This window comes from Herpailurus yagouaroundi, unplaced genomic scaffold (genome assembly GCF_014898765.1).
Source record: "Herpailurus yagouaroundi ecotype Mexico unplaced genomic scaffold, PumYag 163, whole genome shotgun sequence".
Classification (NCBI taxonomy): Eukaryota; Metazoa; Chordata; class Mammalia; order Carnivora; family Felidae; genus Herpailurus; species Herpailurus yagouaroundi.
This window is the reverse complement of record NW_024412404.1, coordinates 63079935-63095482: the sequence shown is the minus strand read 5'-3', so window position 1 is coordinate 63095482 and position 15548 is coordinate 63079935. Positions and strand designations below refer to the sequence as shown.

Here is a 15548-nt window from a genome sequence, read left to right as displayed (position 1 = left end):
TAGTTACCTATGAGGTAAGTGGGAATTTTAAACAAGAGTTGTAAGTAAGTATGCTGTCTTCCATTTATCTGACACATTTCATGAACAGGGCATTTTCTTAGTAATACAGCAGCTCATAGGATCACTGCAGAATTGCCCAGGTAAGTCCTGTGCCCGTGATCTCCGATGAGGTGCAGAGACTCGCCCAAAGCCATGGGTTGCATGTGAAGCAGATTGAGGGGCTCGAGTGGGGTGTCCTGAACCTCACCACTGATGGTTTTTCACCACTCACCAAGGTGCATTCCCATTTAGCCCCATTGACACTAAAAGTGTCAATAATATACAAGTTGCTTCTTTTGTTTTTGGAACTGACAGCCCTCCTCACCCCTGGCCCCCCACCTCACCCCCGTCTCCTGGCAATGGCCTCTTATTGTAGCACTGGTGGGAGGCATGGCCGCTGTGGGTGCATCCTGAGAATCACAGGCAGGGGCTCAGCTAGAGCTGTGCATTCATGGACTATAACACAGATATACTCTGGTGGGGGGTGTTGATTATGGGGAAAGCTGTGCATGTGTCAGGGTAAGGGGTATTTGGGAAATCTCTGTGCCTTCCCCTTGATGAACCTAAAACAACCTTAAAAAAAAAAGTCTTGGGGCACATGGGTGGCTCAGTCGGTTCAGATCTGACTCTTGGTTTTGGCTCAGGTCATGATCCCAGGGTCATGGGATCAAGCCCCACATAGGACTCCCCACTGCTTAAGATTCTCTCTCCCTCTTCCCCTTTCCCCCGCTTGAGTGCGCTCTCTCTCTAACAAACAAACAAAACCTTAAAAAAATCACATAAAAATACAAACAAAAAATGGTATACAATGTATGATTTGAGGTGTGCAAGTAACCACACCCATGTGGTGCTGACCTGTGAAGGCTGTGACTCAATACCTGAACTTGAATGGGGTCTGAGGGCTAGATGACAGCAAAAACATAAGCTTCCTGGTTTGGGTAGTTTTACTGTAGTTACATAGGAGAAAGTTCCTCTTTGCAGGAAATACACACTATAACACTGGGGGGGTGTGTGTGTGCTAGGTTAAGAGTTCTTTGTATGGTATTGGCAGGAATGAGAGGCAGGCTGGGCAGGAGCACAGGGAAGCAGAGGGGGGACGTAGCAGGCGGCCCTCAGGGCTGATTAGTGGAAAAAGAAGCAAGTGCCTGGAGAGAGAACCATGAAGTGATCATGAGGATGTAGGAACATAAAAATGCGCCTGGTCAGAGCACCAGCTGCCTGGAGCTCACGGTGCAGGCTGTCTCCTCCATAAGGCACTCAAGCCCTCCACCTGGGGGTGGGAAGGAGGGTGTGCTTCAGGGTGGAACAGCAATCCATATGCACTTAACGCCTGCTAAGGGGCAAGGTGTTATGTTGTTGTCCCAAAGTGTGTGTGGGCGCGAGGGAAGCATCCCGGGGACCTAACTCATGAAACAGTGAACAAGAGCAGAAGTGACAGATGTTACATTCATAGCAGCCACTCTTCAAACACACAACAATCTACCCAGCAAGTAATGGGTGAGGCTGATGTGGATAAAACGGAAAAACCAAATGAAGGACACAAAAAGAAGACCTAAATATTCCTGTATGGGACGGGAAAAAATAAATACTGCAGAGTATTCCCCCCATACTGTAACCTTTTCCTACATTTATTTATAAATTCAAAGGGGTCCCAGTTAAAATAAAAGCAGCATTTTTATATGCGAGGTTAACAAGCTGATTTTGCATTTGATATGGAAGAGGAAATACAAAAGAAGAGCCAAGATAATTTCGCAATGGCACACTAACAGGGAAGCCCTGGCTCTACTAGCTGGGTATAAAACCAGTAGATAATAACACAGGAAATAGAACAGACACACACACACACACACACACATTTGCAATTATGTTTTTTTATGGTGGCATTTTAAATCACTGGGAAAGAAGAACCTATTCATGAAATAATTTGGGAAAAAGTCAAGTTAAACTCTTGCCCCTCGCACTAACTAGAGAAATCCCAGGTAGGTCAATCATCAGGAAGTTTAAAAAAAATTAAAAAAAAAAAAAAAAGCAAAACTATCAAGGTATTAGCAGATACTAACTACATGAAATAAAATACAACAATAGTTACATTTATAACACTGAGGCAAAGAAGGATTTGCCAAGTAAAACATAAAACCCAAAAGCCATACAAGAAATGACAGATTCGATGGCAGAAAAATTACGAATTTTATATGATAAACCTAAACCCATGACGAGGCTATATTAAGAATTTCAACTTGCAGAAAAGGGTGACAAATAGCCCAATAGGAAAATGAGTACAGGAAACGATCAGATGGTTCGTAGCAGAAATCAAACAGCCAGTAAGTATTCTCAGCCTAAGTAGCAATCAAAGAAATTCTAACAAAAATAAGAATCAATAATTTTAAAGAAATTGGTACTGGAGATGATCTTAGACAATGGCTGCTCTCAAAGAAGGTTAGTGGAATTGCAAATTGCTAGAGTAGGATAATTTATCAGTGTCCGTTCACGAACAATTTCATACCACTCGGCTTGGCAATTATGCTCCCAGGAGCATTTGTCTACAAATGCAGCACTGAGATGCAGTGCTTGCAACAGGGACAAACTGGAACATTCTGTAGGTCATCAGTGCAAAAGTGCCTGCACAAATGTTGGTACATTTACATTGTGAAATGTGACAGAACAGAAAAAAAAAAAAATACAGAATATAATCCGGTTTGCGTTAAAAGCAGAAGAGAGCATACATAGGTCTGGATAAATGCATAAACAGGCATCAGGAAGTGCGTGCAATTAGTTAAGAGTCACTCTGCAAAGAGGAAAAGGGTGGGAAGGGGTCTTGCATATTTTACTCGATGCGCTGATTTACATGCATGAATAGTCTACAATGAGATTATATCCGTGCTTTTAGGATATGGGAAAACAAGCAGTAAGCAGAGAAAATGATAAAAACCGAAAGTGGCAAAAAATATTAACACTTCTAGATATACAGTTCCAGGTATATTATTAGATACTTATATTCTATAATGCAGATACAATAGACATTTAAAATTTTAAAATTATACAAGAAATACGGGCATAGGTTCCTTCTCCGTAAACTATCCTGCCCAGGAAACTAACGCCATTTGCATCTGGATGCTTTTTTTATTAGCAAACTTTAGTAAACTGAGTAATACAAAAATCATTATTAGCAGAAATACATCCAGAGTGCAGTGGAACAGAGAGCCATAAACACTGATGCCAACACCAATGGCACATCATGCCAGGCAAAACTGGTCCTTATCACTTAACACACATTCCCACCACTTCCTTCCTCCACACCCCCTGTGAGCACTGAAGGAGAAGGGCCAAAAGTGATCAGATCAGCTGACCAAAGCCAAGGCCATGTCCAGTAGGGTCTGTGCCTGGAACAGGCCAGTGCAGGTAGCACAGAGCCAGGAGGAACCAAGTGCTAACAGCCAGCAGGGCCCAGGGACAGGAACCAGCTTCGTTTTGTCAGCTGGACGTTCCCTCCCCACATCAGGACGGTCTGGGTCTGAGACGGTCTCCTCAGTTACTCCCTGCTCAGATCCTACTTGTCACTGATTCAGTCCTTTTGCTCTGAAACAGCCCCATCTCTGTCCTTGCTAAATTGAGCAAATACTCCAAAGGCAGAATTTTCAATCCTTGGGTTCCAGCAGGACATCTTGTAAATTCCACTTCCATACCTTGGCTGGGAACCCAATTAAGTTCGAGGATTAGAAATGTAAGACGTCGGCTCAGACCAGCAATTTGTTTTAGCATGATTTCCCAACAAAGGGCATGTCTACCTCTTCTCTTACCTGTAGCTCAAAGTTGGCTTGATCCAGAAATTTTTTGTTCAGCATATCTGCATACTGATTAATCGCTCGCAGGAAGACTCTGAAAGATCAAGAGAAAATTACATAATTACACACTTACGCTCTGGCACCTTTGTAGGGTTTGGCATTTCAATTAGATACAACCCGAGACTGTCTGGAAAGTGAACTCCCTAAGTCCTGTGAAAAGCCGTGAGGTTGTGCCAATAAAAAGCCCAGAGAATTATATGCAGATGTTCTCCAAATTAATCAAGGAAATTAGCACATGCGGAATAAAAGAAACAGACCAAAATAACAGCATCTGAAAGGAACATATGAAAAGTATCTCTAAAAAATCTAATTTAAAAAAGAGAAAGAAAGAAAAGGTGCAAATTAAATCCTCTTCCCAAGTCACGATGTCTTCATGGTGTTTTGTTAAATTGGTCTTTGCTTAGCTGGCTTTCTACGGTTAAGCTTTTGAAAGCACTGCCGTTCGCCATCTATCAGGCTTGGAGCAACGGCTTGGTGACATATTTGGAAGTACGACTTATTTCAGTGTCATTTGTCCTGTGTTCCAAATGTTAATTTTGGTAACTAATTACTTGTTCAAACAAAATTTCAAAAGCTGTAGTAGATATGTAAGTGGTTTAACAAGAATGCTGGCAGGAACTGTATCGATCCATTGATAACGTACAATTTTAAGCAGCTGGAGCAAAATCTCGCATCCTTCAACACCGTGACTTTGATATTTATTTCTATGATGAGATAGGTAATTTGGGAGGTTATGAATGACCCCCAAGTCCTAAGCCTTCCACCACCAGCTTGTTCATCCTGTAGATTTGTTTTATTGCCCTTGAGGGTGTTTACAAGAACCAAGCTCAGTCCAGATACTTCTTTTCAAATGACCCTCTCCCTTTGCACAAAGGCAGGATGCAAGAGGAATTCGCATCAGGTCACAGATAATAAACTTAATTACACTTCCTCGGTTTAGACAGCAGGAAGCAGCCAGAGAGGGTAAGAGAAATCTAGGTTACTTCCCAGGAACCGTGCTCTCCGAAAGCACTATCTCTTCGGCTGTGCATGCCTGGAGAAGCTGATCCCTGCCAGTCTCAGGGCCACTAGAGGCCAGGGAGGAGGGAGGAGGGAGGAGGGAGGAGGGAGGAGGCAGAAAGGGACTCTCCACCTAGGGCTTTAGGGAGGCCTCGGATTTGGATCCAGGGCCAAAACAGGTGTGACAAATGGCCTGTGCTGGAGTTTTCCATCTCAGGTGTGGAAGAAAAGCGTGGCAGGAGTTGTCTGAATTCTTCCCTGGTGACATTAAATAGAACCAGAAAGGAGGCATCCGTGTTTTAAGTGACTCTCAATGGCGGGACATGGGGACCCTGGCCTTGTCCGTTAGCCGGGAGCACAGAAGGGGCAGCAGCATCCATCAGCCAGAGGGGTGGCAGACATTATGGCTATCAGATGCCCAGTTAAATGTGAAAAGTAGCTCTCATGGCTGAATTTTGTGATTTATTGAGAAAAGCAGAATGCAGGGCACTTAGGGCATCCTGACAAATTAATACAGCACCAGGATGAAAATCACTAAATTTAGGACACACCTTGCATATATACAACACCTGGCGGCCCCAATCAGCCCTCTGGTCCTGGGCTGGGGTCTCCTGGGCCAGGGTTAGCCCTCAGAAGTACAAGATGCGTGGCTAAGGAGACAGTGGTCTGCCTTGCCCACGTGACCCTTGGCGACAGCGTTCAGAGAGCATCTGGGGACATGTACTGCATTAACCCTGGCAACCTGAGAAAATCCCCCCGAATGTCAGTGGGGCAAGACCGCTTCCTGTCATTACGGGGGTGACTCCCACGCCATACAAAAATCCCAGGCTAATGACCACGGACACATTTTTCCCCCTTAATTGTTCCTTCAGTTTCAGAAGTCAGCTGTTCACTAGGGTACCCCAGGGTCCTTCTGAGCTTTAAGGAAGACCCTCCCTCCATCCCTCTATGACAATAAAGGCAAGTTTACTAGAACACGCGTTATTACTACATGGCAATTATTCTGCCTCGAGATAGCACCCAAACAGTTACAATCTGCTACTTCTAATTAAGGTCTGGAGCAATTTCAGCTGGTTAAATAAAGATGTTTCTCAAAATCACTTTTTTTAAAAAAAAAATATGCCATGCTGAAATAATGTGAAGGCCAAATAAAAACTTTTTAATGAACTGACACTGAGAAAGAGCAGGGCTGAGAGACATTCTATAATTTAGATTCACCATAAATTTTTTAAAAAGTGAGGACAAAAAGCAAATAACACAGAATGTGAGTTGTAGCAGGACACCTAAAGGGAAGATCAAATAAAACCCATCATTAATGCCATCAACAAGGGCGAGCTGCTCAGGTTCAGTGCATCTAGGGCCACACACTTTCTAGAGAACCATCCACCATCCAGGGCACACACAAATTATACCCCGCAGCCCACACCTTAGGGGATTAAAAGCTGAGCAATGCCAAGTGCATCTCAGGATCAATCACTGATCTAAGGAGGCAAAAAGAAACATAAACAGGGGTTTTTTTTACATAAGAACATCTTTTATCTGCTGTAATCCAGGGGTTCTTTCGAATAAATGTTAAACTAGAGAAAATAAATAAGAAAATCACATTAGAAGCTTCTGCATAACAATGTGCTTTCAGTCACAGAGGAATATGGAAAGAATCACAAACTAAGCTGAGTGCCTGGACAGCAGGACGCCTTTCTAGTTTAAGATGAAGAGTTCAGGCTGGTTCAACACAGCTCAAGATCAAGTCCTTATTATTGAGAAGCAACAAAAGGGAGGGTGGGTGTGAATAGGCTGGCTCTGCAGCCCTGGTGACTGTGCTGGCCATTGGTGGAGCTGAGCTCAAGGACAGGGAAGGCCTCCAGACTGTTCCCAAATACTCCTGTCTGCTTATTCATTCATGTGCTTGCAATGCTAAGTCACCACCCAGCATGGAAATGTCCCCTAGGTGTCCATCACAGGAATGGATGGATGGATGGATGGATGGATGGATGGATGGATGGATGGGTGGATGGATGGATGGATGGATGAGTAGCCTAGAAGATCAGGCCCTAACCTGAGGCTAGAATTTTTGGTAGCCATTGATCTCTGTGGAGTCCTTACATTCTGAGTAGATTTTCCACTCTGGGGTTTAGCTCTTTTGAGTTTCCTGTTAACCAAAATTCTTATTAGGCATTTGGCATTTATGGTTGGGCACTGTTCCATCATTTTTGCCTTCACCTTCAGAGATGGCCCCCTCATTCTCTTCTACACCTCCAGAGCTAGTCCCTCTTTCTCCTCTCTACCTCCAGAGCAGTTCCCATATGCTTTTCTCCCCCTCCAGAGCTGGTCCCCTCATTCTCCTCTCCACCTCCAGAACTAGTCCCACATTCTCCTCTCCACCACTAGAGCTGGTCCCCCATTCTTCTTTCCACCTCTGGAACTTGACACTTGATGGCAGGAACCCTGTCTTTTTTAACAGCATTTAAAAGGACCCCTGGGCACTATGAATATTCTGAAGGGTTCTGATCTAAGGAACCATTAGCCTCTACCTGAACTAAAGAATCTCTCAGAGCCAGTGGTGTGTCCAAGATTGGTACCAGTCAAACACAACAAAATAAAAGCAAAAAAAAAAAACAAAAAACAAAAAAAACCCCACATCCTGAGCCTGCCTTAGTGCAAAGAGAGAATCTAACCTCTGCATCCAGTATTACCATACATAAGCCCAGGACACCATGAAGAGAAGGCATACATACTGCTCCCCACGTTCTTAGCTGCAAGGGACAGAGGGGGCCAGCACTGGAAGGTGGGAAACAGTATAGACTGGCACCGCTTCTGCTCTGCCAGAAAACTGAGGGACTCAGGAGATAAAGATTCATAACTCTGTGAGCCAAGTAAGTTATGTCTATTCCCAGCCGGGGAGATTAAGTAATTTCTAAAAACAAAGCTAATGGTGTGAGAATCAAATGCTTTCGAGGATGCTGTCCCACATGGTCAAAACGATTAAGAAAAAGTGTGAGCCCATATTTAATAGTTCTTTTCAATCATTTTTAAGCTTTGGATGACTTTCTTTATAACCTAAAATCTTGGAAGATAAAACCAAACACACAAATAAATAATGTAGACAGAACCACAGGCAAATTATGTCATCTCAAAAAGATTAAAAAAGCCATAAGGTCTAGATGTACTTTCTCTAAGACATTCAAATTATTCACAGCAAATGACTGCAAATTTTATTTTTAATGGCCGCAAGGAAAGGACTTAATTTATCTCACTCTTCTTGGTAACTGATCCCTGTCTCCGGGAGTCCAAGTTACAATCCTGTTACAACCAATCCTGTCACAACGTTCCCCATTTTCAATCATTAGGGGCCAGTGTGACAGAGCCTATTCCCAAACCTCATACAATTAGGAGAAACAAACAGAAAAACAGGAAGTTTTCCTGACTTCCTTCTCTTCTACCTGGATGGTTAACCACAGTGAGCTCCCAACAGAAGCAAAATGGCATATTGTAATTGCTAATGGTGTCAAATATGAACTGGATTATTGTCCACACACCCACATGGATACATCCAATTACAGTCTTAATCCAATTCTTTCTACCCATTGCCTCTCACCTAACTATTCTCCCTTTCCCTCCCTATCAATCAATCGATCAATCTATCTTTTCACATCCATGTAAACATTTAGCCTCAAGAACTTTACAGTGCCTTTCTGTCCATCTCTCCTCTACCTGTCAACCATCCACCCATCTAGTTATCTATCCTCTTCATGTACACGTAAACATTTAGCTAGAAGACTCTCATAAAGTGGCTCAAGTTTTTGAGATTCTCATATTCTCAAATGAAAAGTACTCACTGTGAAGTCCCTGAGTTCCCTTAAACTTTGAATCCAAGGGTCTTGTTTTTTAACTTTGAGATGAAGGGTAACAAAGAGATATGACCACATCGTACAAAGTTAACACCATGATCTCCACTGATAAAATATTAAGTGCATTAAGTAGAAAGGGGCAGACACACCCTAGAGTTCTACGCTTTGACACATCTTTAGGAGATAAGGCTGGGGGTGTGGAGTGGGGCTCAGCGGATGGAGGCAACTGCAGGGATCTGAGCCCCTCGATCCCAAGCATCACAGAGAAAATCCTGCAGGCCTTGCCTATGGGACCACATCCCTGCTCTGTCCTTGCACGAAAAGGGACTTGGATGCCGCGTGGGCTCCAACAGGGGACCTTCCCAATAAGCTGCCTGTTGGAAAGCCGTGTGTGCGGCACAATAAAAAGCAGCACAGTCCTAAATAATTACGTGTTAATTGAGTAGAGGGGAACTTAGCAAGTGCAACATAATCAGGAACCAATTTAACTATTAGAAGTTCCTGGCACAATTACAGTCGCTAAAATGACTTTATCACGACGGAGCCTCAGGCTTTTCTAGCATCTCTGTTACCAGTGTTTCTGCCAATAAAACTGGAAGATGAGGTGCCTCATTATGACACAGGGAGAAACAGCAAGAAAGGCACTGAACTTTGTAGAATACAAAGCCCCATTTCTCAGACGGTGACGCGGTGACGCTGCGGGGTGTTTCATTCCTTCCGTAAACGTACTTTAAGTTACGTAATTAGATTGTACAGTTCACTATGAGGGCATTTAAATACCTCTGGCATTAAGACAAGAAATGCTTTGAGGTGGGGGGGGGGAAGCATCTTTTGACGAAATGTTTTGCCCAAAATAAGGGGAAGGAAGGGAAGAAATTGAAAGTGACACGTTCCATCCCTGCAGAGAACAAGGAATAGGAGGTGGAAAACTGCCTGAAATGATTTCCACATGATTCAGGAGCGCTGGGAAGGAGGGCAGACTTCAGAAGACGTCATAAGGAGACGCAGAGAGTGTCCCCTTCGACCAGGAGGGAGACCGTGTCTCACACCTGGCAGAGGTCAAGGCAGTCACCAAACGAGATCAACCACTTCCTTTCAGGGGACCCCGGGCGCTCAAGACACTTGTGCACGAGGAAGTGACTTCTAAGCAAGACCCCGGGATGAGATAGGATACGTGGAGTGATCCCCAGAAGGTGGGGAAGCTGGTGGGACCTGCTCCCACATTTGCGATTTGGGACATAGCGGGAAGACCAATGTCACAAGAGCTTTCCGGGAAGGAGGCAGGAGGGGGCGGCTGGGGTCAGACTTGTGAGAGGTTGGAAATGCCAGGGTACAGTCTGCTTGTTACACAGAAGCACAGAGGGAGCAGTAAAGTCAAAAGATCCAACTGCCATTGTTTTCGAATGCACTGGAAGCATTTCTTTTCCTGAAGATTTCCTGAGTTCTTTTTTCAAATCAGGCTTCAGCATCTGTCAAACTTTGAACTACAATCCAAATTTCTGTGACTCTGTCCGCTGGCAGCCCTGGCTGAGGCGGGCTCAGTCGTGGTGCAGAGAGAATCCCCAGGGAGCGTCCGCTGGGAATGAAGACCGTGTCACCTCTGCTGTGCGATCTCCCCAGGGCAGAGGTCTCCGGGCCTCGCCCACCTGTCCAATACACACTGTATCTGGGTCCCACCAAAACAGTACCTGTGACCCAGGAGCCACCTCGGGCTGATGGTGAGAACCCCTGATGATAACTGGGACTCTCCCAGTTCTGTAATTCCTGTCCTGCTCGGCCACCCCTCACCTCTGCTGCTTTGCTGGGTGAGCATTCACTGAGCACCTTGTACATGCCCAGTGACCTCTGTCACTTTCATAAAAATCATGCCATTTAATGCTCCCAAGTGCCGCGGGGGTATGAATTACCTCCTATATTACACAAAAGGCTCCAAGAGACAGAAGCACGCGTTCCTGGAAGGGCTTAGACCCTGGCTATGACCGGTCAGCATATCATGCAGCCTTCCTTAGGAAGCTCAGTCAGCGTGGTCAGCACAATATAAATAAATCCCTGCAATTATTTTGCTCTTACACTGTATTAAGGAAAATTTCCAACACATACAACGGCAGATGGCATAAGAGACTCTCACGCACCCTTCACTGGGTTTCAATCATTACCACCTCTGCACATTTCCTCTCTCCCCCAGTCCGTACCCCCTCACATTGTCATTATTCTTTTTCCTTAAAGGACTTGAATTTTCAAGCAGTTTTAGGTTCATAGCAAAGCTGGGGGTACAGCACGGACGTTCCCATATGTTCCCTGCCCCGCCTCCCCCCCACCACTACCGGCATCCTGCACCAGAGGGTACCTTTCCTGCAGTGGGTGAACCCACACTGACATGTCATCATCACCCCGAATCCACGGTTTGCATCATTAGGGTGCACTCTCGGTGTTGCACGCAGAGGAATGCACACTGCCGGATGCTACGGAGTAGCCTCACTGCCCTGAACATCCTCTGGGTTTCACCTGTTCGTCCCTCCCTCCCACGGAGCCCCTGGCAACCACCCATCCTTTTACTGTCTCCATAGTTTTGCTTTGTCCAGGACATTATGCAGTAGGAATCATAAAGTAGCCTTTTCAGGTTGGCTCATGTTATTATTATCATATTTTCTAAGCCCCCTTTTGCCAGGTCTCAGATCCTTAATGCTTAAGGTGCTTTGCAGCAAGGGCCAACAACACGTGCTCTTGTTAGGCTCTTTTCTTACGCACCTTGGAGGCAAAGAGTGCCTGCCTTCCCCAGAATTTATGGGTCATTCACAGCATTAGGGTACCCAGTGCCCCGTACTGCTTGCTAATGGTCAAGACGCAGTCCCTGCCACTGACGAGCTGTGTGGTTTTGAGTAGGTCACTCTGCTCTCAGAGCCTCGGTCTTTACCTACGTAAAATGGCTATTGGGACACCTGGGTGGCTCAGTCGGTCGCGCATCTGACTCTTGATTTTGGCTCAGGTCATGATCTCATGGTTCCTGGGATCAAGCCCTGTATCAGGCTCTGCCCTGATAGTGAGGGGCTTGCTTGGGATTCTCTCTCTTCCTCTGTCTCTCTCTGCTCATCCCCTACTCACGCACTCTCTTTCTCTCAAAATAAATAAATAAACCTTTACAAAAATTTTTAAAAAGGTTTATTCATTTCTCAGAGACACAGTGTTGATGGCAGGGGTGGGGGTTGGGGGGGGGAGGTCAGAGAGAGAGGGAGACACAGAATCTAAAGCAGGCTCCAGGGTCTGAGCTGTCAGCACAGAGCTCAACGCAGGGATCAAACTCACGGACTGTGAGATCATGACCTGAGCCGATGTCGGATGCTTAACCGACTGAGCCACCCAGGCGCCCCAATAAATAAACTTTTTTTTAAACTAAAAATAAAATGGCTATTAACACCAACCACATATCCCGTGAATGGCACTATTCTATTACTATTACTGTTATAATTCATACCGGTACAGATCTGTCAACTACATACAGACCAGTTGGGATACAAATCCCACGTCTGCTATCCTCACAAGGCTGGCTGTGTGAAAATGCTTCCCCTCCACCCCGGCTACAACACTCCCAGCCCCCCATCCTTCAAAGCAGCAAACTACAGCCCCATAGCCCGTTTGTGTAAATGAAGTTCTTTTTAATAAAGACTTTTAAAGAACGGTGAAATGCATATAACGTAAATTTACCGTTTAACCATTTCTAAGCATACGGGTCAGTGGCATAAAGTGCATTCACACTGGTGGGCAAGCACCGCCTCGGTCCATCCACAGAAGGCTTGTCATCTTCCCAAGCTGAAACTCCCAACCCATCAGACAACTCCCTATTCTCCCCACCCCTCCCCCTGCCCTAGCAACCATCCATCTCATTTCTATTTCTAGGAGTTTGACCATTATGGCTGCCTCGTGCAAGTGGAATCACACACCACTTGTCCTGTTTGTGAATGGCTGAGGTCACTGAGCATAATGTCCTCAAGGTGCATCCATGCCGGAACAAGTCTCAGAATCTCCTTCCTTTTAAGACCGAAAAATGCTTCGTTGTGTGGATGGACCACATTCATCTATCTGTCCATCTGCACATGGACGCTGGGGTTGCTTCCTTCTGTGGCTTCTGTGAATAACGCTGCTGTGAACACGGGTGCACAAGTATTTGTTCACGTCCCTGCTTTCAATTCTTTTGGATGTATTCTCCCAAGTGGGATTGCCGGATCACGTGGGAATTCCATTTTTAACTTGCTGAGGAGCCATCGCTTTGTTTTCCACAGTGGCCGTGCTATTTTACATTCCACCAACAATGCACAAGGATTCCAATGCTTCCACGACCTCAGCAGCACTTGTGAGGTGTTGGTTTTGGTGACAGTAGCCACCCTCATGGGTGTTAGGTGATAGAAATAAAGTTTTATCAGAACACAATCGCACACACCCACATAGGGATTCTCTGTGGCTGTTTTCCTATGACTAGAGCAGCGTTGAGTGGTCGCCCTGCCAAGTTGTCTGGCCCTTTACAGAACATTTTGTCACCGCTGTGAAGTTGTGATTCCATTCTGATCTGTCCTCTAGAGTTGCTGTTGTTGTTGTTGTTGTTGTTCAATGTTTATTTGTCTCTGAGAGAAGGAACGAGAGAGATTGTGGGAGGGGCGGAAAGAGAGATGGCGACAAAGAGTCCTAAGCAGGCTCTGTGTGGTCAGTGCAGAGTCCGCCGATGAGCTTGAACTCATGAACTATGAGATCATGACCTGAGCTGAAATCAAGAGTCAGACGCTTAACCGACGGAGCCACCCAGGCGCTCCTGATCTGTCCTCTATAGAGTTTTGGAGAGTTCTTCACCTCCATATGGTTGGGGATAGGGCTCGCACCCATTTCTTGGTCATCAGAAGACATGTTCATCAACAAGGCCTCAGAAAAGCCCCTCCAACATTTGGGAGAGGTTACTTCCCACTTCAAGCCCTGAAGAGGAGTTACCAAATTGGGGATACAAGCGGTTTAGAAACCAAAGCAGGCAGCTGCCTGCTGCTTGCACCACCAAGGCATATCTCTACCAGCACTCTTATTTCAGGGTCAAGTTTTAAAAATTCGGAAAGCCACCCTTTCCCTCTACTTTCTATCTCCTCCTCCTTCTTACTCTCTTCCCCCTCCCCAACCCTGCCTGGCTTACCTATGTCAATATCACAGAATAAGTGCTGACGGACTTAGGAGTACCATGGGCATGGGGAATAACTCCCAAGACAGACACATCAGGAATGTCTGCCAGCGGATACTTGGAAGTGAGAATCCTGTCGCTGGAGGAGGCAGAGAAGGAACGGGTAAGTCCTGACTTTAAGAACTGGTCATAACAGATAAGCAAAGGTCATGGCTCCCCCGAGACTCCTCCGCCAGCACCCGGGGTCCATCTGGCAAGCCTCTCCCCTCCTCCCCTGGAGTCCTCGAGTTGTTCTCATGAACACTAACTGGAGGAGTCAAGGACGACCATGAGTGGGCTAGAGGGCAGAGGAAGAAAGGCAGGGGATGATCACTGCCCCATCCATTGGGCATGGGTCCATACTGCCTGTGCAAGAGCATGTCTGTCACTGGAGTTTTGGGGCTACAAATATGTGGGAACAGGAAGTGGACGGTAGGAATGAGGAATTAGGAGTTTGTTTGGTGATGAAATATTTTGGAAATAAATAATGGTGATGGTTGTACAGCATTGTGAACGTAATTAATGCCAATGAACTGTACACGTATAAATGGTTAACATGGCAAATTTTAAGTTACATACATTATACCACAATAAAGAAAAAAATGAGAAGGAAAGGGAACGAGACATTTCCAGAAATTGCAGCAGTGGGAGTCATGATTTCTCGATCCATAACTCTATCAACAATGTGACTCAGCCCCACAATTGGACGCACGCGCGCACACACACACACACACACACACACACACACACAGTATTTAGGTATAAGAACTGCTGGCCTTTGTTCTCCAAAGAATAAGTTTGTTCAGATCTGTTCTGGGAGTAGGCAGGGCATTAATAAACAAGCATAAACAAACAGGAATAATATTAACAACAACAACCATCCACCAAGAGTCCTTTATGGCCCTGGTATGTCACTTCTCACTTAACTCGACACATGACAGTGGTCACAGATGTGACATGTCCCGGATTTGCTGTGAGTCCCTGGATGGTCCATCTCTGCCGAATCTTTTATTCCCTATATCACCAAGCAATGTATCTTACATAGAATAAAATACAGTATAATTGAATCCACCTAGGGAGCCCAGGAAAACATTAAGTGGTCAGAGGCCTTGAGCCAACAGTAGGCAGAAATTCTAAGGAGAATCTAGGATAATTACAAAGGGGAATGCTTCTTTCCAGTTATTTCATGCTTGGAATATCCCAGCCATGCCGAGAATTTATCCTGGTTCATTTTCAGGACTCGCTAAAGGGCACTGCCATCATTTAGCAGATGAACGTAATTTGCTTTAACTTCATTTATTACAGGCTGAAAACTGGGTCATGTTTTTGTGTCCATGTGGGGGCCTAGGTGCTTGGGAATGTTCTGAACGTGGCCACCTGGCAGTGGGTGACATTTTAGATTTCCCCATCCTTGTTGGTGTTTGGCTACTTCTACTCACGACTGGTTTAGTTTCCCTCTCACTAGGCCAGGTGGGCCTCTCTTTGTGTGTTTGTCCCCACACAGAAACACACGAGGAGGACAGCACTGGGGCCTTGGGACCTCTGCCTAAGTCGTGTTCCTCGCTTACAGGCTGTGCAACCTTGGGCAAGTAAACTAACAACTCTGACTCACTTCTTCTGGTGGGTCAG

General features: G+C 45.4%; 1 protein-coding gene across 1 annotated transcript in view; it reads right to left on the bottom strand.

Moving 5' to 3' along the window:
- DOCK1 (dedicator of cytokinesis 1) overlaps nucleotides 1–15548 on the bottom strand; it is a 473828-nt gene that overhangs the window by 103234 nt on the left and 355046 nt on the right. Inside the window, exon 31 of the mRNA XM_040486934.1 lies at nucleotides 3837–3915. Coding sequence (XP_040342868.1) covers nucleotides 3837–3915 — 79 coding nt within the window. The remainder of the gene's footprint in view (nucleotides 1–3836; nucleotides 3916–15548) is intronic.